The following is a 25,479-nucleotide window of genomic DNA, read 5'->3' on the forward strand; positions in this document are numbered from 1 at the left end:
TTGAGGAATGGTCATCCCAGGCTCCACTTCAAACTCCTTTTATTGGGGAAAATAATAGACTCTGTGTTTTCCCTTTTGTTATTTTCATAAAGCTGCCTCCACTCCTCGGTGACAAGAGGTCTTCTGTCCCATCCCTGCGGGGCGGAGCGGGGGGCGGGGGTGGGGGACACCATCCTGCACCTTTGCAAATCAGCATGCCCCTAACTCCTTGGGACACAGAAACCCATAAAGGGGTCTGTTTATAGAGCCCCTCCTGAATGTCTGTACCTCATCTGTTGAGTGAGCTTCCGCTTTTCAGGTGAGGGAACTGAAGTCACATGACCTCCCAGAGCCGGGGCTCGGACGCAGGCCACTGTGTGTATTATTGTGGTTTCTAGTCAGCCACCCACAATCTAGGTAGCAGGCACGTGACGGCCAGCACCAAAGGTTGAAAAGAGATGCACACGAGAGAACATTTTCCGCTGAGGTGACTATCTCTATTAAACTCGGTGTTTTCTGGAACGTAAGGACAGGCCCAGACGTAAACATCCTTATTCAGAACGATCTCCACCCTATTCAAAACATGTGTGTCTCCTGTCCCATCCCTCAAGGTCTTGCTCAGGAACGGGTGTCTTGTCCGATTCGCATGCTCTACTGTGTGAGTGAATGCTAAGGGCGTCATCTTTTCCCTCTGGGTGGCATACAGATATTTCACAGGGCCTTCTGGAGTTGTCCTGGAGACAACAGTTACACGTATTTGCATCACGATCATCCAGATTCTACCACTAAAAACTGTATCGCAGGCAACGGTGAGAGCTTTCCTAGGTCACCTCCAACATGTCTCTCAGCAACCTGATGAAGAAGGGAAAAAGTTTGTCCCCACTTGACAGACGAGGAAACTGAGGCTCAAGTAACAAAGTGAGTTCCTCAAAGCCATTCCGTTCATTCATGACGGGCCCGGGATTTGAACCCATGCTCTCCCGGTTCCCGAGGCCATGATTGTGACCCTTTGTTGTAGAAGAAGGGATTGAGGGGCTGGGCTGGGCCGTCATCATCCTCCATGGAGATGTGACCTGCCCAGTGTTCCAGCGGAATAAGGAAAGGGAAGGCATAAGGATCCTCACGTGTATCACCGGTTAATGTGCGCCAACTCTTGTCACGGACATCAGGTCGTTTCTCCTCACAGCAGCCACAGGAGGCTGGAACTGTCATCTTCCCTTTGCCAGTGAGACCACTGAGGCTCGGGAGAGCCATGTGACTTGCCTGAGGCCACACAGCTGATGAAAGGCCAGGCCGCACCTTGAGCCCCAGGCTCTCCCGCGGACACCCCCGAAGCTCCAGGCCCAGGTGGGTGGGGTGGCCAAGCTCGTGCTTGCGGAAGCAGGTCTGTGGCGCCAAGGACACGCCTGCCTGTCTTCTCGCACAATGGGGGAAATTCCAAAAGTTCCTTGGGATGGTTCAGGTGTGGCCCGGCCGACCATCGTCCTGACGCACGCTTTTCCTCTTCCTCCTCCTGCCACCCCAACAACAGCCAGAAGCGGGGTCCCCTCCCTTCCTGAAAAGCCTGCTCCCCTTGGCCGCTTGGCCGCGGAACCACGGGGCTTTTTTCCACAAACGGTCGTTTCCATCCATCTCTGTCCCGGGGGCCTGCGGGGGCCTTGAGGGGGAAATGCTGACTTTGAGGAGGTTAAAGGTGCTGGTGCCCGGCCTTCATCTAACAAATGGGCTGCCGTCGGGGGAGGGACTGTTGTTTTTTCCTGGCCTCAGAAGAGGGGCCTGTCAGGAAGATGTAGAGGCCAGCAGGGGGGGCCCCCAGGCCGCACCCCGCAGGGTGGCTGACAGACGTGGGCAGCTGTGAGGGCGCCGGGGTGCAGGGGGCTGCCAGGCCCAGTGCAGTGCTCCTCACCCCTGCCGCCCCCCTCCCGCTGCCCCCCTGACCCCTCGGCCCACCTCTTCCAGGGGTGAGGGCCGAGGCTGGGCCTCCCTGGGCCGGTTCCCTGGGCCAGCTGCCGAGGGAGGCCAGAGGAGCCGGAGTCGGGTTACAGCCGCTGGGCCAGACCCCCAGGGAAGGTTCTCCTAGGGAAGCTGACAGGCCAGGGCTTCCTCCCAGCCTCCTGTGAATTCCTTCTAGAACCCCCACAGCCCCGAGCCTCCAGCCTCCCTCGAGGGAACTCGCAAGGCTGTTTCAGTAGAATTTCCTCAGTGCTCCTCCCTGTCCACAGTCTCCTTTGGGAATCCTCGAGTTAAGGAGGAGGGGCTACGTTAGGAAGGGAGCTGTGTTGATCTATCACCTACTTGGGGCTCTGCTTCGCAGAACCTATTCATTTAAATTCTCAGCTGTGGGTGGGGCGGGCATTCTGAGGAGAGGGCTTTTGTGGGGATCCCTTGGGGGGAATATGAGTGAGGCGCTGAGATCACTGGGTGAATGTCAGCTAAGACTGTCATCCCAGCTGAGGAAACAGAAGCTCAGAGAGGTGAGGTGATTTCTCTCAGGGCGCGCAGCTGGGAAGTGGTGGGCCCAGGGTTTGAACTCGCATTGGTCTGACCCCAAAGTCCGTGCTCCTTCCTGTGTGTCAGGCTGCTCCAGACTGGACAGCCGGACGCCCGAGGGCACCTCCTGGTTCTGCCCTTTCTTCGCTCTGTCATTCGGAACAGCCTGCTTCATCTATTGGAGCCTCGCTTTCATTCGTAAAATATAGATCGTGATTCCTAATTTACCCATAATCGGAGAGTCACAAGGTTCCGAGGAGAAATGTGTGTTTGACAGCTAAGTCCCCGGCAAAGCAGGGAGATGAGTCTGGTTTGTGGCAATGATCCCACCTCCTCTCCTGGCCTACGACACCCTGCCCATTCCAGAAACCACATGCCGATTTAATGAAGAATGTGTGTGCGGCCTCTGGGCTGCGGGGCTGAGACCCATGGGCCCTCCTGGCGTCTTTGGAACCGGCCAGCACACAGTTACGTCCTGATCCTGCTGCTCTGGGCCGTGGAAATATTCGGTGGGAGGGGAGCTCGGCCCGTGTGCTTGGAATGTCATCCTCCCAGAAATTATATTAACCCTCCTAAGAGACCAGCAGGGCATGGGGATTAAGTAGACCGATTGACCAGTTGAAATGGCAGTTGGCTGTCCTGTGACAGGCACCAGCCAGAAAGACCATATGATCGTTTGCCAAGGAGAACCCCTTTGGGAGGGAGAATCTCCCTGATTCCTATTTCCATGCCCTAGATTCCACAGAAGCCTTGGCCTCTGGGAGTGGGGTAGGGGAAGCAGGTGGGTGAAGGTTAGGGGGCCTAGAGAAACGTCAAGAACCTTATCCTAAAACCTTCCCTTTGCTGTGGAGAAAAATGACTTGAAACCCTCCCCCCCCCCGCCCCCCACATGCAACCTAGAGAAGATCGTAGCTAATTGGCATGTAAGTTGGGGTTAAAGAACGGAAGGAAGAATCTGATTGTTTTTTTAAGTTACTGAGAAAGTGGGAATGTCACTTTGGGCAGAGAGAAAGAATTTTTTTTTCTGGAGTGTCTTTCTCTATGCTACAGTCCCTAGTGGGCCGCTGAGACTTGCAAAAAAAAAAAGATTTCTTTTAATCCACCTTCCTTTTTGCAAGCAGCAGCAGAAGGGCCTTTAAATCAAATGCAATCAGCAAACTTGTCTCTTGCATTTATTCCCTGCTTCACTCCCTGGAATTTGGCACTTGATGGATTCTGGATCTGACTTCAGGCTTTTTCCAAATCCAAGACTTGGGGAATTTTGTTAACAGCGCAATAAAATAACTTCATAGCGTACAGGAGGCACATTAAAGAAGTTGTGTGTGTGCGCGCACTGCTCTCTCCCCTTAAAATTAAAAAAACGCAATACAGACAATGTTTCTTTAAAAGTCTCCATCTGCAAATCCCATTAGATGTGCATATAAGGTTTCTGATGATTAATAGTTGCCTGCTCGGGGTTTTGGTTGGAGGGGATCGTGTGTGTGCTGGTTAACCCCTCCCTCTCCTCTCTCATGTTTCACTTCAGAAATGTGTCACTCTCTCCCCACCGCAGGATTTAAAAGTGTGCCTCACAGCCCTGGTCCAGCCCTCGGCAGGCATTTGCTGCGGGCTCCAGGACGAGCGCTCATCAGCTGGTGCGTCTGGGCCGACACAGTGAAAATGTTTTAGTGTCATCGGCGACACATACACGTACAGGGGACCCCACTAGGCAGGCTGGCGTGTCGGGGAGGGGCAGGAGGCCAGGAGTGAAGCCTGACATAGGTGTGCCCGCACCCAGACGCGTGGCCAGCCACATGCGTGCCTACTTGAAGGAGAGACTTCAGTTTTCGTTTTGGTTTTGGTTCCTGGGGTGAATTTTCTGCTGATCGTTCTCCCCTCTTATTTATTATCTTTTTTTTTTTTTTTTTTTTTGGCATTGTTCAAAACTTGAATATAAAAAGCGTAAGAATCAAAACTTTGAAAAGACTGAGGCGCACAGCGACAGACCCCCCAGATGGATCCCGTGGCCAGCAGCTGCATGAGGAGCCCCCACCCCCCGGCCCCGGTCTGGGGCTGCCTTCGAAATCCCCACTCTGAAGGCAGTGGGGCCTCGGGGCTGCCCCACTACCCGCCAACACCGTTCTCCTTCCACCAGAAACCAGACTTCCCGGCGACAGCGACGGCAGCGTACCCCGACTTCTCAGCCTCCTGCCTGGCAGCCGCCCCACACAGCCTTCCCCGGGAGGAGCGCGTCTTCACTGAACAGCACCCCGCTTTCCCGCAGCCCCCCGACTGGCACTTCCCTGTCTCAGAGGCCCGGCGCAGGCTCAACCCGGGCCCAGCTGGGGGCTCCAGGGACGTGGGGGCCAGCAGCCCGGGCCTGGTGGACACCACGGGAGGCCCAGGTGAGGACTACGAGGTCCTGGGGAGCACTGCCCACGAGACGGAGAAGAAGTCAACCAGACGGAAAAAGGAGAGTTCAGGTATGTGGCTGAGGAGCAGCTGAACATTCCTTTGCTTGGTTGCTTTCCCTCTCTGAGCCGAGCTGTCCTGACCAGGAATTGCAAACGATAATCTCTCATCTACGCAAAGGCAGGAGTTACCTTTGGGGTGCCTTCTACTCAGAGGTCCAGGATTCTCTGGTGATGGGGTTGGTCCCTGCGCCCCCAGCACCCCTGGACCCCGGGAAGATTATTTCAGCAAGTGAGTGAAATAAGATCCACAAAGATTGGGAGGATACGTGGGATAGTGCAGGCTGGCAAGGGCTGGAGAGGGGCTTTCCTGAATCCGGGCTGCCTCTGGCTCATGCTTCTCCCCACCATGCCCCGGGAGGCTCCAAATGGTCCCAGAGCCAAAGGGTTTGCTCGGCAGAGGAGTCAGCTGAGATGGGGGCTCAGAGGGCTAGGACGAGGCTGGGACCCTGGGATGTCAAGCAGAGCCAGGACTCTATGTCTCCAGGAGGCTAGAGGCAGAGAAGCAGGCCTGGCCCAGGATGGGAGAGACAAGGGGTAAGGAGGAGATGGGGTACCAAGATTGGGGACATACTGCCCACAAGGTATCACTCTGCCCGTGCCTGGGCCAAGAGAGCAGGTCAGCGTGTTAAGAACAAGGCTGTGCCCGTGCCTCCTGTCCCCACTGCCCGCTGTGTCCTCCTCACAGCCATCCTTGGAGCAGGGTCTGTCTGTCTGAACCTCTAGAGGACCTTCTCGCGGGGCTAAACAGGGGCAGGTAGAAGAGGAGAGTGCCACCCAGTCAACAAGAGCACTCTGTGCTTTGCTTTGCGAAGCACTTTCAATGTAGCACAGACTTCCCAGAGAATCTTCTCTTCACCATGCACTGCCCAAGGCGCCGGGGACGCAGAGATGAATGCAAAGGTCTCACACCCCAAAGGGCTCAAACTGAGAGGGAGAAGAAGCTGCCTGTCTAGCATTGGATGTGCTCTGATGGCGGGGGGCGGGGGGGTGGGGTTCCGAGGTGCTGCACGAAACACCTTAGCTCTTTTGGGTCTCGCCAGTGTGTGAAGTTGGTACAGCAGGTCTGATCAGCATCTCCGTCCTATACGCGTGGAAAAGGAGAGACAGAGTTTGAGGGGAACCCTGCTAGAATGGAGTCTAGAGAGTGACCCACTTAATCTGGATTTGCCCAGGACTTTTCCGGGGCTAGCGTTGCAAATCCAGCATCCCAGGAAACCCTTCAATCCCGGGCAAATCTGGTAACCCTAGAACCGAGCTCAAACCCTAGACCTCAGACCCCAAAGCCCGCACCCTTCAGCAGATTTCAAACAGAATCCTCATTCGGAAATATTCACTCTCCGTGCTTAAAGAAGCCCCTCAACACGCTCACGATGGATGATAGTGACCACAGGCCTCCTGGCTGCCTGATAGGAGGGCCCTTTAAATCTCCAGCTGGTTAAATCCTGAACTATTCCTAGCCCTGGCTGGAGATGTGCCGAGATGGGGCACTTTCTGCTTCTCCTCGCCAAGGGACTCTCAGCGACTTGGCTCTGTGCCCAGTTGAAGAGCTCTCCCCTCCGTGGCGCCTGCCCAGTACCTCCCCTGCCCACATCTTCCCCCGATGCATCCAGCCACTTTTTTTTTTTAAGTTTATTTATTTATCTTGAGAGAGAGCGCACATGAGCGGTGGGGGGGGGGGGGGGGGGGAGGGACAGAGAGAGGGGGAGAGAGAGAATCCCAAACAGGCTCCGCACTAAGAGCACATGGAGCCTGGCGCGGAGCTGGGTCTCACGAACCTGCAAGATCATGACCTGAGCCAAAATCAAGAGCCGGTGGTTAACCGATTGAGCCACTCGGGGGAGGGGGAGGGGCAGGCAGCCGCTTTCCAGGGAACTGGGAGCCGAGGCACCAGAAGGCATGGGCAAGGGGCTGGGCTGAGGCAAAATCATTCTGTGTTTCAGCCAGACCCAAATGTGTCATCATTCCTTCAGGCGAGTGGCCTGTGGCACTGCATTAGGGAGTGAGCTCCCGTGCCAAGCAGGTGACCATCCCAAGAGCACAAGGACACCCTCCACTGAATGCCCTGCAGCTCTTCACAGGATCAGCCTCTGGTGGTGGGGGGGGGAGGGCGGTGCAGATTCTCATGGGCCCCCGGGATCCCCGTCCGTCCGGGTCCCTTCAGGAGCAGCAGCGATGGCAACAGCAGTCGGGCAGGGCACGGCAAGCTGAGTTTCATTCATTCTTAGGCTTCCCGACCCACTCTCTCTGTTCAGCTTGGGAATCTTTACAGCCCAGCTAGTTGCTTGAGTCTTTCCCTTTGGAATTGAACTGGAGGGGGCCGAGGCAGGAAAAATCAGCTTCTTAAGAGCCCGAAGAAAGGGGAAAGCAGGTGAGCAAGGTTCACAGCCAGCTCTAGGAATCTGGAATCCAGCTCACGGGAAACAAACCCAGAAAGAACCCCCATCCCACTCCACTGATCCTGAGTCACGGCTTGCATTCTCTATTTAAAATTCTGATATTTTGTTCTGCAGGGATTTTTTTTTTCCACATTAAGTTTTTAAATTATTTATTTATTCTTATTTATTTTTGAGAGAGAGAACACAAGCGGGGGCAGGGGGGAGGGGTGGGGAGAGAGGGAGACACAGAATCCAAAGCAGGCTGCAGGCTCCGGGCTACGAGTTGTCAGCACAGAGCCCGACGCGGGGCTCGAACCCACGAACCTCGAGATCATGACTGACTCGAGCCAAAGTCGGACGCTTAGCCAAGTGAGCCACCCAGGGGCCCCTTAACTTTGATTTTTTAAAAACGTTGCATTAAGATATTATTTCTCTTGATTACTGAGGGTTTGACACCACCCGCATTTTGCGCTGTGTGAGTGTCTCACGTGCCCTTGCTAAACTATCTCTGAAGATTAATCAACCATGGATTAGAAATGTGTTTTCCATGGGGCGCCTGGGTGGCTCAATTGGTTGAGCGTCTGACTTCAGCTCAGGTCATGACCTCACTGTTTGTGGGTTCACGCCCCACGTGGGGCTCTGTGCCGACAGCTCAGAGCCTGGAGCCTGCTTCAGATTCCGTGTCTCTGTCTCTCTCTGCCCCTTGCCTGCTCACACTCTGTCTCTCTCAAAAATAAATAAACATAAAAAAAAAAAAGAAATGTGTTTTCCAGAATTCTTCACGAGGCAGGCAGACAGGTTGCGTGACTTTGGAAAACTTCTTAATTGCTTTGGGCCTCTGTTTCCCCAGCTGCAGAATGGTATCATAACAAAAGCACCTTCCATACAGAGTCACTGTGAAGGTTAAATGCACTGATCCCTGAGATTAGCACTGTGCCTGGCACATGAGTTCAATAAATAGCCGCTCTGAATGTTATTAGGCCCATGTTTCCAGAACCAACCTTCAGAACATAAGGGGGTCGATGGAAGTGAATATTTCAAATACACTGACTCAGAAATTGCTGAACTTGGGTATAAGACATGGGAACGTCTTGCAGTTATCCCTCGTCCCAAAATCCAGTTGTCCTCAGTTAGGAGCTTGGACCCCAGAGTTCTGCTGGAGAGGTTGGGGGGTGAGTCGTGCCTGGCGAAAGGGCCCCGTACTGGCCGGCGGAGGCGGCTCCAGTAACAGAAAGTTACTGGAGGTTTGTTTCAAGAGGAACGTTCTCTGCTCTTCCCTCTCCTTCTGCCAATCCCAGCTGCTCCCCTCTCACCCCCACTAGAAGTGGGGTCATTGATTTCCTGATCATTGATTAGCTCAAATAAATGATCAGGAAAGCAGGGGTCTCTGGCTCCCACTCAGAGACCTTCTGTTGGTTCACAGCACAAAACTGATTTAGGAGACCAGTGTGATGTTGTCTTACCGCAAACACTCCCAGCCCCAGGGCCCATGGGTGTTAAAGTTCCCTGCTGGCAGGGACAGCTGTGAGGCCACTGTTGTTTGCCCTCGATCTGTCGATCTGTCTTGCTACCGTGGTCGTCTTTAATTTATGGGAATGAGGGATTTCGCGGTGATTTCCTGGCGGGGTTCAAGGGAAGGTCGCGCGTGATCCGCCTGGCTGTAGGTGAATCCGATCTCCCGCCTGGGAGAGGTTCTACCCCCACCCCCACCCCCACCCCCACCATGCTGGGACTCAGCTCTGCTGGCTGGTGCTCTCACGTACTCCCCCTGCCTTCCTCAGACTCGCTTTGTCCTGTCTCCTTACTGCCTCCAGCCACATGAGTTCACTTGCCCTGCAAACGCACCCCCCTTTTTCTCCTCCCAACCTCATTTGCCGAAGAACTTTCCCTTGCTTCAAGCATTCTCCCCGTCTCCCACTCCTCTGCCTGTTGAAACCCTTCCTGATGTTAACATCCAGCTCGAAAATCACCGCCTCGAAGAATCTTTCCTCTCTTTTTTAAAAGCTACGGCTCCCCTTGTACCTAGCATCATTTCAGTGGAAGCTGTCGCTGAGAAGTTGCAGCTTTTAGTGTCCATTAGAACCTGTGCTGGTTTTCTAAATATATAGCTTATAATGGCACAGAGGAGCTCTCCTGAGATTTCTTACCATGGGATGTCTTGTATTTGAAATCTCCACTTTAAAAATTATGATCAGGGGCACCTGGCTGGCTCAGTTGGTAGAGCATGTGACTCTTGATCGCAGAGGTGTGACTTTGAGCCCCACATTGAGTATGGAGATTACCTAAAAATAAAATCTTTGAAAAAAAAATACATACATACTATGATAAAAAAACACATAAATAAAACTTACCATCGTGATCATTTTTCTTAAATATTTATTTTTGAGAGAGAGAGAGAGACAGAGTGAGAGCAGGGGAGGGGCAGACACACACACACACACACACACACACACACACACACACACACACGATTAGAAGCAGGCTCCAGGCTCTGAGCAGTCAGCACAGAGCCCAGCACAGAGCCCAACACAAGGCTCAAACCTATGAACCGCGAGATCATGACCTGAGCTGAAGTCGGACGCTTAACCAACTGAGCCACCCAGGCGCCCCAAGACAAGTTTTTTTTAAATGTTTATTTATTTTCAAGAGGTGGTGGGGAGAGGCAGAGAGAGAGGGAGACACAGAATCGGGAGCAGTCTCCAGGCTCTGAGCTATCAGCAGAGTCTGACATGGGGCTCAAACCCACGAATGGTGAGATCATGACCTGAGCCGAAGTCGGACGCTTAACCAACTGAGCCACCCAGGCACCCCTACCATCGTGATCATTTTTTAAAATATTTTTTTAAGTTTTATTTATTTAAGCAATCCCTACACCCCATGTGGGGCTCGAACTCACAACCCCGGGATCAAGAGTTGCATGCTCCTCTGACTGAGCCAGCCAGGCGCCCCAAATCGTGATCATTTTTAAGTGTACCGCCCAGTAGTATTAAATCTATACACATTGTCCTGCAACAAATCTCTAGAACTTTTTCATCTCACAACACCGACATCCTAAATCCATTGAGAAACAACTCTCTCCTTTTCCTTCTCCCCAGGCCTGACAAATAGCATTCAACTTTCTGTTTCTGTGCCTCAAGGTGTGGGGGCAGGAGGAGGGGGTGGCCAGGGGGTGGGCTGAGGTGGGGCTGTACCATTATATTGGAAGAAGAGTAAATCCGAACAGAACACGGAGTTAGTTTAGGCCAAAGTTAAACCCATTTCACTTTGCCTTTTAATACGAAGCGTTATTAAAGGCTGATCTTAAAAAAAGAGTTAGACTACTTTTGATATTTCGTGTAAGTGAAGTCACGCAGTATTTGTCTTTCTGTGACTGACTTATTTTACTTAGCACGATGTCCTCCAGATTCATCCGTGTTGCAGCAGATAACAGGCTTTCCTTCTTTGTTAAGGCTGAATAGTATCCCATTGTATGTATATACCACCTTGGCTATATCCATTCACCTGTTGATGGACAGACACTTGGGTTGCTCCCAAGTTGGCCATTATGAATAATTCCACAATGAACATTGGTGTGCAAATATCTCTTTAAGATTCTGCCTTTGAATTCTTTTGGATACATACCTCAAAGTGGAATTGCTGGATCCCACGGTAATTCCATTTTTAATTTTTTGAGGAACCTCCATACCCTTTTCCATAGCCACTGCACCATTTTCCAATCCCACCAACGGTGCACAAGAGTTCTGATTTCTCCACAACCTCACCAACACTTGTTCTTTTCTGTTTTGTTTGTTTCTTGGTTGGTTGGTTTTGGTTTGTTTGTTTGACCGTAGCCTTCCTAACAGACATGAGATGATAACTCATCATGGTTTTGATGTGCATTTCCCTAATGCTTGGTGATGTTGAACATCTTTGCATATGCTTGTCGGCCCGTTATAGATCTTCTTTGGAGAAATGTCTATTCAAGTCCTTTGCCCATTTATTAGTTGGATTGCCTGCCTTTTGCTGTTGACCTGTAGGAGTTCTTTATATATTCTGGATATTAATCCCTTATCAGTCTATGGTTTGCAGATATTTTCTCCTGCTCTGTAGCTTGCCTTTACATTCTGTTGATTGCTCCCTCCGCTGCATAGACATTTTTAAGTTTGACGTAGTCTCATTTCTCTACATTTGCTTTTGTTGCCTGTGCTTCTAGTGCTATATTCAAGAAATCATGGCCAAACCTAATGTCATGAAGATTTTTCCCCATGTTTTCTTCTAGAGGCTTCACAGTTTTAAATCTCATGTTTAGGTCTTTAAACTATTTTGAGTTAATTTTTTAATATGCTGTGAGTTAAGTAAGGGTCCAACTTCATTCTTTTGCATGTAGATATCCAGTTTTCCCCACATCATTTATGGAAGGTCATCCTTTCCCTACCGTGTAGCCTTAGCACCCTTGTTGAAGCTCATCTGACCATATATGTGAGGGCTGACTTCATAAGTATTCTGTTCCATCGTTCTACACGTCTGACTTTATGCCAGTGCCATACTGTTGTGATTACTGCAGATTTGTAATATGTTTTAAAAATCAGAAAGTTGTGAGGCCTCCCTCTGTTTCACTTTCTCAAGATTGTTGTGGCTGCTCAGGGTCCTTCGAGATTCCATATGAATTTTAGGATGATTTTTTTTTTCCATCTTTGCAAAAAATGCCATTGGGATTTTGCTAGGGATTGAGTAAGTGAGGCCATTGTCAATGTAAATTGTTTCCTTAATATCCCTTTCAAGATTGTTCACTGGTAGTGGATAGAAACACAGCTGATCTTTGTGTGTTGATGTTGTATCCTGCAACTCTGCTGAATTCGTTCGTTAGTTCCGAGAGGTTTTCTTTATAGGAATCTTTCAGGGTTTCCACATACAAGATCGTGTCATGCGTCAACAGAGATCATTTTTACTTCTTCCTTTCCAAAATACATGCATTTTATTTCTTTCATTGTACGTTGGTTTTTGTTGTTGCTGTTGTTGTTTTGTTTTTGCTTCACAATTGAGTATGATGTTGGCTGTGGGATTTTCATATACGGCCTTTATTATATTGAGACAATCCCCTGCTGTTTCTAGTTTGGTGAGTGTCCAAGGATCCTTTACTGACCTCCCTCTCCCAAGACACAGAACATGCCTTCTTTGTACCTCCATTTCTGCATCAAACCCAGTTTGCCTTTCATCCAGAGCTACAGCATATGGCTCCCTTCTCCCTAAAACTGAGGTGTCTGGAGGGCCAGAACAATAACTGGTTTCCCTATGCAGTCTCCCTAGCACCGACTAGAACATTTACCACGGGAGGAGGTCATTCAATGTCTGGTCAATAGCCTCTGTTACAGCCTGGCATCCATCCATCCGTCCATCCATTCATTTTTCTCACCTTCTCTCTGAGAGTGGCTGTGCCACCTGGCCCCGGGGGTTTCCACCATGTGTGATGAACTCCTGTAAGATTCATCAGGACTTTTACAGTCTTGCTCAGGAAACAGTGTGCAGACAGCCGGACTTCAATCATAAAACCAGCCCAGGGTCAGGGCTAGTGCTGGGGTCAGAAAGACACAACGAACGGCCACTGGGCTGGCCACCTCTCTGCAGGAGTGCCCCACAAGGTACTCGGGTCGGCTCCCAAGTACCAGGGCCACCAAGGCTGGGAAGCAAGTAGAGCTTCTGTGGCAGAAAAACATGGTGGACTCACCACTAGGACAGTTGGGGGGACTGCGATGGCTGGGCAGCTGGAGGGCCCAGCTGTCATACGGATGTGTGGCTGTGTTTCAGGTCTAGAGGAAAGGGCACCTTTTCTAATTTGCAGAGAAGTCTCCTGTGGACTGGCAGCAGCCTTGCCAAGCACCCCTCCTGGCCTTGGTCCCTCTCCTCAGAGGCGAACGCTGGCTCCGGGGATTTAGGGACATCTCAGTCCGCCCGGGTTGCTGTAACAAAACACCATACGCTGGTCGGCTTACACAGCAGACGCTTATTTTCTCATAGCTCTGGAGACTAGAAGCCAAAGATCAAGATGGCAGCAGGTTTGTTTTCTCTGGAGGCTTCTTTGCTTGGCTTACAAATGGCCGTCTTTTTGCCATGGTTTCACGTGGTCTTTTCTCTGTGTGTGGGCATCCTTGGTGTCTCTCTCTGTGTCCTAATCTCCTCTACTTACAAAGACACCGGTAGGATTGGATCAGGGTCCACCCTAATGGCTTCATTCTAACTTAATCATCTCTTTGAAGACACTATCTCCAAATACAGTCCCATTTTGAGGTCCTGGGAGTTAGGACTTCAACATATGGGGGAGGAGGGGGCAATTCAGCCCATAAACAGGAGGTATAAAAACAAGGGCAAGGTTCTAGCTGTGGCACCAAGGCACCAGTTAAGTGAAAGCAGCATCTCAGGGGTGCATGACCTCAGAACTTTCTTAGCCCCGGGTCCTGTTGGCCACTGGAGCTTTTCCACTCAGAGCATTGTTTCTGGCTACACAAAGATCCTTACATTCTTATCGTATACCTACAAGGAAAGACACTTTTAAGAATGAATCTTTATATTTATTTTAAGGTTTATTTATTTATCTTGAAAGAGCACAAGTTGAGGAGGGGCAGAGTGAGAGAGAGAGAGAGAGGGAGAGAGAGAGAGAATCCCAAGCAGGCTCTGCGCCGTGAGCCTGACACAGGGCTTGAACTCGCAAAACTGTGAGATCATGACCTGAGCCGAAACCAAGAGTTGGACTCGACCGACTGAGCCACCCAGGTGCCCCACGAATGAATCTTTGAAGAAGTGGGCTGTTTGACACAGGAAGAAGGAAATGAGGTGATAATGAAATGAACGGACAACCTCAGTGTCACTTGGGTCGCAGAGTACCATGCCGGGTGATGTCACATCCGTGCCCACCCTCCGTGCTGGGCTGCAGCCTAGTAAAGAGGGTGGGGGGAGGGGGGAGGGTGGCTAATGTTAAGTGCACTGACAGGGCAGAGCTGGACGCAGTCCCAGATCCACAGCTTCCCGTCTGAGCTCTGGTGAGTGCTAGACCCCACCGAGTCCCAGCCTCCTCTGAAAAATGAGGATCACGGGTCTACCTCGCAAGGTTGCTGTGGGACAAGATGAGATCGTAGATGTAAAGACACAGCCAGCACTTGGTAACCCTTCAATCCATTGTTTCCAAGCCCACAAATGAGCAACCTTCTCTTTTCAAAGTCTTCCCCGACCCTGGTTGCATCCCAGGTCACCTGTGCTCAAAACCTGGCAAGGCAGGGACCCGAAGTCAGAGGAAGCCTTTGAAGCCCGTCACCAGCTGGCTCTGCCTTGTCTCTGAGGGCTCGTTGGTCCAGGGTCACTGCAGTGCTGGGCAGGGTGTGGCTTGAGGGGCACGCAACGGCTGCAGCCCCCCTCATTCCAACTCCAACTCCAGACCCCCCCCCTCCCCCCCCAGCGAGGAAGAAGCCTTAGGAGCCAGAGCGGCCAGTGTGGAAGGAGAGACAGGTACTCCACATCCCGCCTGGTGAAAGCTCCTGCCCCCCACAGTCAGGCAGAGATCAGGGCCCAGATCAGGACTCGAGGCCTTGGCCATTGTCTGAACTCAGAGGCATCAGCACAAACCCTGTGCCTGAGTCCCCTCGGGCCCCAGCCAGATATGGTCTGGAAGTTCTGCAGAAAGTCAGTATCCACCAAAGCAGCACAATTCTGACTAGCATCTAACACAAAAGGGTCCGAAGAGCTCATGGGCTGTAAGAAGGTCAGCGAGGAGCAAATTCAGGCCTGCCCACTGTCCTGCCAGGGCAGGGGCTCACGAGTCCCGCCCTACTCACCTATTTCTCTGGCTTGAATAAGTCAGGACATCTGGGCCCAGGGGGGCGGGGACGATTCCAGAAGCAAAACAGTTCTTCCTTCCCCTGCCGACCCCCCTGAAGCAGCGCCTGTCCCCCAGTGCCCTTTCTGCCCCCTGAGCTGGGCTTCCCTGGCCTCTGGCCAGGATTCCTCCCCCGCCCCCTCCCCAGCCTTTTCTATTTCATGGTGTCCCTGTGTTCCTTGAGCACAGTGGTGGAGGAACAGTGTGAGCAGTGGGGTCTGGTCCTGAAGCCCACACTTCCTTTGGTGACAGCTGAGGGCGACATCTGGAACTTATAAACACAAACAAAGCCCAGAGCTGCCCGTGCCTCCCCCCGCCCATCTCAGAGGCTTGCTGCTGCTCCCGGCCCTCATTTCCACGGCCCCCCTTCCCCTTCACCTCCGTGCTCCCTTATTCCACGGCCATCTACACTCCCATCTCATCGCCCGTCGATTCCCCTCTCCCTCACCACCGCATACCCCCACTGCCCCACCCCACCTGGGTCCTTCAGCAAGGACTATAGCACCAGGCATTTCCATTCCAGAACAATCTGCTTCTCTCCCAGGAAACATACTTTGAATTCCCCTCACCTACTCCTGGGCTCCTCAAAGAGGCTGTGAACCCTCCCCATGTCTTTTGGAGCACCCATAGGAGAGGGAAAGGGCCCGGACCTGGAGGTGGGTGGAGCTCACGGGGGCCCAGTGAGACATGCAGGCCAATCCCAGGAAGCCAAGGACATCCTGGGACACAAAAGTGCACCTCGTCTTGGGCTGGCTCCATCTGGGTCCTGTCTACTTTGATGCACTTTGACTCCTCCCAAAGTTGAAAGTATCAGAACTAACAAGGACGTCAAAGGCCCGCACTGTGACAGCCCAGGAAGCCACATTTGCCATTTTCAGAGGGCTTGCCAAGGTTTCACCTGCTGACAGCATGCCCCAGGTGTCTCCTCCCTTTCTCCTCCCTGGGGAGTCCCAGGGAATCAGACATGGACGCATAACGGACATGTCCCTGGAGTGAGCACAGTCTCTTTGCTCACCGTCCCCCCTGCACAATGCGACATATTGGCCGTAGCCCCAGACTGGTACCAGGGCAATTCCACCAAGCCTTTCAGTCTCTGGGTCTTCATTTCTTCATCGGTTCAATGGGCTGGTGTGTACCTTACCTGCCCTACAGAATAACTAAGAGGACACGACAGGAAGCAGCCCAAGATGTGGAAGAGCTTCCTGTCGAGGGAATCTGTGTTTGAGGTCTAGCCCTGCTGCTAAATAGCTGTGTCTTAGGCCCTCTCTCACCTACTCTAGGCTCCCCTGTAAATGGAAAGGTGACTGAAGATAGCTCTAAGCCTCTTCAAGTGCTACTGTTCTATGATGCTGCAGTAAATGTGAAAGCCCCAAAGATGTTTATCTCTGGGGAAAAGAGACCCATTGTCAACGGCAAAGTTGTTATTTGAATGCACAGCCTGTGGCTTTCTATCGTCTTGGACAGAAATTTATGGAAAATGGCCATGACAACTGGGGAGTAGGGATACAGGCCTCCAAAAAGGCATGTTCCCCAGCGTCTGTCTGAACTTCCTTGTAGCTCCGATAAAGCTGTCTGCTAACTTTAGGAAGGCCTGCCAAAACTGACAGCTATTTATGAAATAATTTGCCTTGGATGGTGGAAAAGCTCACGGTGGAAACCACAATCACACATACATCCTGTTTGCATTTCTCCGGGCACGACCGTTCCATCGTGGCCCCACTGGCTGGCTGGGAGGGTGGTGCAGGGGCCGGGCAGGGTGGGCCGCTCCTCCTGAGCCACAGAGGCAGGCCGGCGGAGCACCAGCCCATCCCTCTGCAGTCCTGGAAAACGCACCCCTGCCCTGGAAAGAGAAGCAGGACCAGGACGGCTGGGGTGTGATTCTGATCGATGCTTTAGTTACTGTGCCTGGAATCATTCACTTCCCCTCCTGCCACCCCCCAACCCCACCTCCACCGCAAGGCTGACATAATGGTGGTCAGAGACACAGATCCAAGCAGAGATGCAGAGACATAGTGGAGAAGGGAAAACAGCTAAAAGGCCAGACGTTAAAAAGGCATCGCTTCCACACAGCTCTGGAGACGGGGTACCTTGACAAGTCTCATCTCTAACCTCCACCGTGACTCACGTCTGCAATTTCGTCTCCGGGAGAACCTCTTCTCTTCTCGTGGTTCTTTCAGACAGAGCCTCACGGCACACCCAGCGCCGTGCTAGGGGTTAACACGCGTTACCCGTGGCATTTTACCCCTGCTGATCGCCCGTGGATGTAGATATGCTTGTTTCACAAAGGAAGGCAGTTCAGAGAACTTCAGAGAGTTGCCCCAGGTCAGAGAGCTCTTCTTTAGAGCCTGCTAAGGCCCAGATTCTCCAAGGAGAGAATCTGAATCTCCCATTCAGCTCCGGGAGGGGAGCTTTGCACACCAGAGGGAGGTAGAGGTTCCCTGGCACGGCCCTGACCTTTGGGCTGAGGACCTTGGGAAGACCAAGGACGGCCTTGGAACAGAGCAGAGAGCATGACCTCGGATCTGACTGAAGGGAGGAACTAGGGGCCCAGACAGGAATATTTGAAACTGGAGGGGCCTCAAGTTCAAGGCCAGGGGTTCTCAATAGAAGAGAGAGTAGGGAGACAAGAAGGGGATGCCAGGCTGCATACTGGGGAAGGACCCTGACACCAGCTCTTCAGGGGCACGAAGACCCAGCCCAGCCCCATGCTCCTACACATGGGGAAACTGAGGCCCAGGGTGGGAAGGAGGCCCCCCAACAAAGGTGTACTCGCCTGGGGTCAAACTATCCTGAGGGCAGTGTGCATGTGAACTGTGCACAGGAGGGAGCTGGCAGACCGAACACCCCGAGCCAGAAATGGCTCAGGGTTTGTCCTCATCCTTCTTTTTCGATCTTGATGAAAATGATGAACAAAGCAGAACTTCCACTTCTGTCCCCCGTACTTCGGGCCCTTCTGTCATTTCTAACAGTGATGAAAGGTCTTCTTCCCCATTCACGGAATGGCTCGCTCACTCCCCGGCTCTGGCTTCTCTGCCCCATTACTGTTTCCCAGGCTGAGGCCCAGTGCCTAAATCAGGACAATAAGAGGAGAGGGGAGGTGGGCAGAGAGAGGTCCAAGAACCAGTCCAAAACCAACACAGAGGGGTCCTCTCCCTACCTCCCCTCCTCTCTCTTGGGTCTCCTGGGAGGATTATGTGCAGGACTGGGCAGGGGCGGGGGCAGGGGCTGTTTTCTGGGGATTCCATAGGAACCCGGGCGCACCTGTGCGGGCCCAGAAGAAAGGGAGTGTAGGTGTGGGCATCCATCCAGGACACGGCCTCCAGGAGCCCTGGATGTGGAGACAGGCGGAGCTGCGAGTCCAGATCAAGCCGTGCCAGATGGATGATGGAAGACTGAGGCCAGCATTGACCACCACACCTCTAGTCAAAGAGATCTGGGTCCCAGTCTCGGTTCTGCACTCCCCCCCTCCCCTCCCCCAAAACACTGCTGGGCACACTGGGCAAGTGCCTGGGCCTCTCGGAGGCCACTTCCTCCTCAGTACACTGAGTAGGATTTAGCAAATGTTTAGCAAATACTGTGCCAGGTACAGGAGCATGTGGGAAAAAGCAGTCTCTGGCGGGGGAAAAAGAGAACCCTGTTAATCAAATTTTCACAAATTTCACACGACAGTGCTAAAGGGGATAATAATGCTCCTGGGGGTGTTTTGTGGAACGGATTAAATGCATCTGACGACACAGAAGCCTTCAAGAAACCACAGCCCCTCAGATGGCATCTCAGGGAGCCGAAGAATTGGAAGAATACTTTTTTCTTTGTCATGCACTTTAAAGTCTCCAAAGCAGTTTCCACACACAGGAGCTGGTCCAGGCTTTCCAATAACCCTGGGAGGTAGGTGCTTTATTTCTGGAGGAGGCAACTGAAGCCCAGAGAGGTTAAGTGACTTCCTCAAAGGCCCCAGCAAGGAGACCAAGGACTCAACCTTGGCGCGTGAGTCGGCCGCGTGGTTTTACACTCACTCATTGTGACAGGGAAGAGCTGGGAACCACTGTGAGCTGTGGGTCAGGCGGGGATGGGAAAAGGCCGGCCAGGATGTGCTCCGGAAAGGCTGTCTCCCCCCACCCCCCACCCGCGGCCGGAGGCTGCCAAGGCCTTCCTTCGGACTGCCTGGGATCCCCGGTCCCCGGGGCTGGGCGTCCTTATCCCCCCCCCCCCCCCCCCCCCCCCCGGCCCACGTTCCGGCTTCGGGAGGGGTCTGGGCCAGCCTTCTCCAGAGCCCACGGGACAGTCAGTACAACGGCTTCCTGCCCCCTGGGCGCGTCCCGCGGGCGACCAAGCACCAGGGAGATCCTGGTGGGGGCGGGGGTGGGGGGGGGTTGGGGAGCGGTTTGCTCCTCTGTCTTCTCTGTTCCCGCAGGGGCGCCCGGATCGCTTTCACGGTGCGCCCCCCCCACCGCGTCGGGAGCCGCCACCCCGGCCCCTCTCCCTGGCTCCTGGGCGGCGGGACTGGGACGCGGGGGTGGAGGGACTGGAACCCGAAACACGGACTGATGGAAAGCAAGAGAAGGAACTGCGGGGAACGACACCCAAGGCCGAAGTTCCAGAATGGAATGGGGTTGACGAGGGGTCTCCACCTCCCCACCTGTTTGCAATGTAGCTGCTTGGTGGGGAATGTGCACGGCTTCCCTGCCCTCCCCCACCCTGCCTAAAAGTCCTCCCCCCAACACCCGCCCGACACACACACACACACACACACACACACACACACACAGACACACACACACACACAGGGATGCGGTGGTGGAACGGGCAGGAGGTGGGGGCGCAGTTTTCAGTAACGCACCTGACTCTGAGCCTAGGCCTCCTGGTCTGTGAAAGGACAATGAAACGAAAAGACTTCTAAATTTTAGAGCCCTGCAGGCAAAGTGGGTCCTGTAGCCATTCGCGGTACAGTGGCACGCGTGGGTACCTGTGCCGGTGTCTGGGTCTCCTTCCGGCCCCACCACCAAAGTGAAGGTAGACGCGCCTCTCACCTTGCTCAGGAGAGAACATACAGTCCCTGTCGTTCGTACCGCACTCTACAGTTTGTAAATCCTCCCTACAAGGATTTTACTTCAACAGTATGTGAGTCAAACCGCCTGGGTTTGAGTTCGGCCTCTGCCACTGCCCGGCTGGATGAACTTGCACAGCTTGCTCACCTTCTCTGTGCTTAGTTTTCTGGTCCATACGTTGGGGCTAATACAAGAACGCACCTGGCTGAATTATTGTGAGGATTAAGTGGCTGACACGTGTAAGGGGCTTGCTCCTGCCACCACTGTTGGCAGTTACGATTGAGGCCCTGCTGTGTCTAACTCAGAGCCCAGAACTTTCCAGACCCGGCCCCTCCCGGTATCAAAGGGGGAAAGGAGCTTAAGGCAGCACACTTCTCAATTTACGTGGGCGCACAACTCCCCTGGGGATCTTGCTAAAATGTGATTCTGATTCAGCAGGTGGTGGGTAGGGCCTGAGATCCTGCAAGTCTGACCAACTTCCTGGCCCTGCTGCAGCCGCGGTGGCATCCTTCGAGAAGTGTGGTCTTAGAGCAGTGGTTTGTAAACTTGACCTTAAGTCAGATTCACCTTGAAGTCTTGGTAGGGGCCGCTGGGCCCTACCCCCCCGACTTTCCGATTCAGTAGGTCTGGGATGAGACCTGAAGATAATGCATTTCCGATCGTTCTCAGGTGATGGTAAGGCCGCTGAGGGCAGAAAGCCTTTATTTTAGAACCTCTTGCCCCACAAGCTTCTGGCCACTGCTAAAGTCAAGCGGTTGGGGGTGGGGAGGATGGGCTGGATAGTAGAAATCATTAAACAGGGTGCCTGGGTGGCTCAGTTGGTTAAGCGTCTGTCTGACTTTGGCTCAGGTCATGATCTCATGCTTGGTGGGTTTGAGAGCTTGGAGCCCGCTTCGGATTCTGTGTCTCCCTGTCTCTCTGCCCCTCTCCTGCTTGCGCTCTTTCTCCATCTCTCAAAAGATAAATGTTAAAAAAAATTTTTTTTAAATAAATAAGAAAGACAAGGTAAGGATGTCCTGACTCTTAAGGATAGAAGGGAACAGAGGAGACCTCAGCGGCTCACATCTTCCTCTTTGGGATGCTTTCTCCCCAGACAACCCAGAGAGCCGAGGGAAGCCTGATGGCAGCAGCAAGGCTCGAAAGGAGAGGACAGCCTTCACCAAGGAGCAGCTTCGGGAGCTTGAGGCCGAGTTTGCTCACCATAACTACCTGACCCGGCTCCGGAGATACGAGATCGCTGTGAACCTGGACCTCTCGGAGCGGCAGGTGCAGCCCAGGGGCCCCTCCTCCTCCTCCGGCCGTCCCTTCTTTCCTCTGCTCTCTCACCCCCCCCATCCCCCCACGTCCCCCCACACCTCTCCTTTTTCTCCTCTCTGCCCAGTGCGGTGGTTCTCAACTGTGGCTCTTACCTGAGAATTACCCGCAGAGATCTGAATAACATTGATGTCTGGGCTTCACCCCTAGAGATTGTTTTCATTGGTCTGGGACATCGGAGTTTTTCAAAGGTCTTCTAGGTGGTTCTCACAGGCAGTCAGGGCTGGAACCTCTTATCTGGTTATTCCCAAAGTGTGCATTGAAATCGTCTAAGCCCTTGCTTAAAATGCAGACTCTAAGGGGTGCCTGGCTGGCTCAGCCCAAAGAGCATGTGACTCTTGATCTTGGGGTCGTGAGTTCAAGCCCCATGTTGGGTGCAGAGATTACTTTAAAAATCAAATTAACAACTCAAGGGTCACCTGGGTGGCTCTGTCGGTTAAGCGGTTAAGCGTCTGACTCTTGGTTTTGGCTCAGGTCACGATCTCATGGTTTGTGAGATTAAGCCCCACACCAAGCCCTGCATTGAGCCATGCATTGGGCTCTGCACTAAAAGCGTGGAGCCTGCTTGGGATTCTCTCTCTCTCCCTCTCTCTCTGCCTCTCCCCGAACCGCTCTCTCTCTCTCTCAAAATAAATAAACATTAAACAAAATTTTAAAAGTAAAAAAAAAAATAAAAGGCAGATTTTGTAACGCTGGAGAGCCATTTTGCAGTAATAATAAAGTGGGACCAGGAATCTGCATTTCTAGTAAGTTCTTTAGCTGGTTCCTGGGCACACCCTAAAAAAAACTTCCTAGGCCTTTCATTCCAGGCTTTCCCTCAGAGCATTCCATCCACACCCGTACTCTAACATGGCGTAAAGTCTTATAATAATAATATTTGATAGCAACTTTCAGTTGATGAAGGGCTCTGCTGGAGTGCTAGGTTTAGAAAACTAAGATCAGGTCCTGTCTCTACCACTTTCTAGCCCTGTGACCTCTGGGATGTGTCTCCTAACCTCTCCAGGTCTCCATCTGTAAAACAGGGTCGTGACCACACCCTGCAGGCAGTGCTGAAACTCAGATGAGGGAGTAAGCAGCCCGGAGCTATCTAAACTGACTAGTGCTTCGTAAATGTGCCTGGGGACGAGGGTGGTAATCCTCTGCTCCCAGACCCTTGGGTAACAGAAGCCGGAAGGAGGAAGGAGGGGCGGGGCATGTGAAAGGGGGTGGGGCCAATGCCGAGTGCCTTTTAGACCCTGTCCCCAGACTGTCAGGCTTTCTTTGTAAAGAGACACAAGACAGGCCTCTGGACAGATTGATGTGTCCTCCCTGTCGTGTCAGTTCCTGGTGCCTCTGGAGGACTGGGGCAGGGCAAGCAGAGGTTCAAGTTGGGGGTCCCTGGAACTACGACCTGCTGGCTCGAGCATCCATACGAGGAGGTAGTGGCACCTGCCTTGAAGTGACCAGGTTCCTTTGCTTCCTCCGCCAGGTCAAAGTGTGGTTCCAGAACCGAAGGATGAAGTGGAAACGTGTGAAAGGGGGTCAGCCTATCTCCCCCAGTGGGCAGGACCCAGAGGATGGGGACTCTGCCGCCTCTCCAAGCTCAGAGTGAGAGTCTCTGTGGAGGAACAAAAGACTGAGGACCGAGCCCCCTCCCCAACTACCCTCACCCCAACCCCACCTTCACCTTCTCCCACCCACCCCAGGGCCACCTCTCCACGTCTTGCAGTGACTCTTAAACGTGAAGCTGTCCAGCATTCCTGGAAGCCTTGAAGTTTCCCAGAAAGTTCTATCCAGTTTTGCTCTGCCCCAAGCCCTTGGCTTCCCACATTTCTTGCGGAATCCTACAGCAGCCTGATTGGACTGAACCCGAGCGAATCTGGGGAACAGCTCTGGGCTCACCGTCGCTCAGGGTGTCTCGGCTGCTGCCCACACCTCCTGCTCCCACCTTCCTCCTACCCCAGCCAGACCTCCTCTCCAGGTCTGGACACCACCTGATCTGCTGGGAAAGGAGCCCTGGGACCAACTAGTGACCTGTGAAAGCAAATGTTCCAAAAGAAAGGAAACGACTAGGACACACGCACCCCCTGGACCACCCTTCCTTTCTGGGTTCCATATCTGAGGCTTTGGGGGCCTTCAGTTACCCCCAAACCCCAGGGAGAGTCAGTGTGAGGAGGGTTGAGGACAGAAACTCAGTCCTTGTCTCCCAAATCTGTTGTCTGAGTGGCCAAGTTTATGACCGTCAGAAAACTGTCAGAAAAACAGGCTGGTGTAAGCGGTCCCCGCACCAGCCCGTTCGCGCTGACCTGACTGGGTGGCTGAGAACGGACCCAGGACAACACTTCTTCAGAGTCCATTCAGGGATGCGGCTGGGACTGTTGAGCATCTAGCTACTCCTTTTCAATCCACAGTTTTTGGATTGAAAACCTACGCAGACGCTCACATTATTGAGCCGAGGGCTGGAAAGTGTCCCCTGTGTTCTGAGGATGAAGAGATCACTCTAGGGCCAGTGAGTGAGGACCTAGAAATGTGGATCCTTGGAGCGGAAGTATCCTGTGCTTTCAAAGGATGCTGTCTGCAAACAGGGACAGAAAAACAATCCCTCTTTCTCCATGGGATACATCGGAGCCCTTCTGATGTGTTCCACAATTGCTGTCATTATGGGAGGAGCTGCTAAGTTTATGTACGTGGACCGCCCAGATCTTCTGGGGTGACCCTCCGGGGACTGATGGCCAAACAGCCTGGGGCGACTGGAGCCTTCGAGAGAGACCTCGGCCTGCCTCGTACGCTGCCTCCCAACACCAGCTGGTGTCGCAGAGGGAGGTCAGCAAGAGTTTGGAGCTCTTGTGTGTAGATTTAATCACTCACATGTAAAAAGAACCCCACCTCCCCATCCCGCAAGGACAGACGCTGGGGAAAATGATTGCCAAATGAGATGGCTGGTTAGAGCATGTGTAATTTTTTTCTAAAGCATATTTCATATATTTTCTTAAGATGACATCAAGTTAACTGTGCAAGGTTAATTCACTTAGTAAGAAAACTCTTGGAGAAATAAAATCAATAAAAAAACAACGTTCCCGGGCCTTTTTCCTTGCAGAGCCACACTCTCTCTAGGTGCAACCCTGTGATGCCCATGTGAGGATCACCCAGACAATGTCTAGAAACAAAGAAAAAGGGGAAGAAAGAAAGCACTGAGAATCAAGGTGCCCCCCTTTAGGGTCTTCAAAATGTGGGGGTGCAAATGTAATCGTTGTAGCAAAGAATGTTCTTCCATATGCAACCACATCGTCTCCGTGTCCCCTTGTAAAATTTTAGCTGTCCGTGTCCCTAACCTATGGCTTATAAAATCATTGAAGTTCTGTAAACAAAAGATGGGTTCTTTTGTTAATAAAGGAATCTTGACCATACACTAAGCCCCCCTCACTTTTTTTAACATTTACTTATTTATTTTGAGAGAGAGAGGGAGAGCGTGAGTGGGCGAGAGACAGAGAGAGAGGAGGGAGAGAATCCCAAGCAGGCTCTGCACTGTCAGCTCACGCACCGAGAGATCACGACCTGAGCCGAGATCAAGTGTAGGACACTTAACCAACTGAGCCGCCCAGGTGCCCCAAGCACCCCTGACTTTTAAATTCAGAGTCTGAAGTGTTTGTTTTCCGGGGTAAAACGATGCACACCAATAGTAATACAAATGCCACAAGAAGCAATGGCCCCCATCCTCTGTCTTTTTAATTAAAAAAAGATTAGTTTCACCGAGATGTCAACAATGCACAAAGTAAGACTGGCTGCAGAGAGGGGAGGGAGGGCGCCAAGAGAGGAGACCAGGCCAGGATTCAGTCTTGAGTCAGTCTGGGCCCAACGTGGGCATTGACCGGAAATGACATCATCAGGAGCTGGCAGAGGAAAGCAGACCAAAATTAAGATGCCAAAGAAAAGGTTCAGGCTCAAAGACAAGCAAAACAGACATCCTTGGGCACTCCAGCGCCTCCCCACCCCCCAACTCT

General features: G+C 52.6%; 1 protein-coding gene across 3 annotated transcripts in view; it reads left to right on the top strand.

Annotated features, from left to right (window-relative positions):
• The window catches only part of MEOX1 (mesenchyme homeobox 1), a 28,708-nt gene extending 3,823 nt beyond the window's left edge, over window positions 1-24,885 (top strand). Inside the window, exons 1-4 of one of the 3 annotated variants that reach the window (XM_058703432.1) lie at window positions 4,014-4,103; window positions 4,410-4,931; window positions 21,279-21,451; window positions 22,968-24,885. In XM_058703432.1, the coding sequence (XP_058559415.1) occupies window positions 4,463-4,931; window positions 21,279-21,451; window positions 22,968-23,090 (765 nt within the window). In that variant the 5' untranslated portion in view covers window positions 4,014-4,103; window positions 4,410-4,462 and the 3' untranslated portion in view covers window positions 23,091-24,885. The other 2 variants (XM_058703433.1, XM_058703431.1) reach the window with 2 other exon arrangements.
• The last annotated feature ends 594 nt before the right edge of the window (window positions 24,886-25,479 follow it).

This window comes from Neofelis nebulosa, chromosome 16 (assembly GCF_028018385.1).
Source record: "Neofelis nebulosa isolate mNeoNeb1 chromosome 16, mNeoNeb1.pri, whole genome shotgun sequence".
In the NCBI taxonomy this organism is placed as follows: Eukaryota; Metazoa; Chordata; class Mammalia; order Carnivora; family Felidae; genus Neofelis; species Neofelis nebulosa.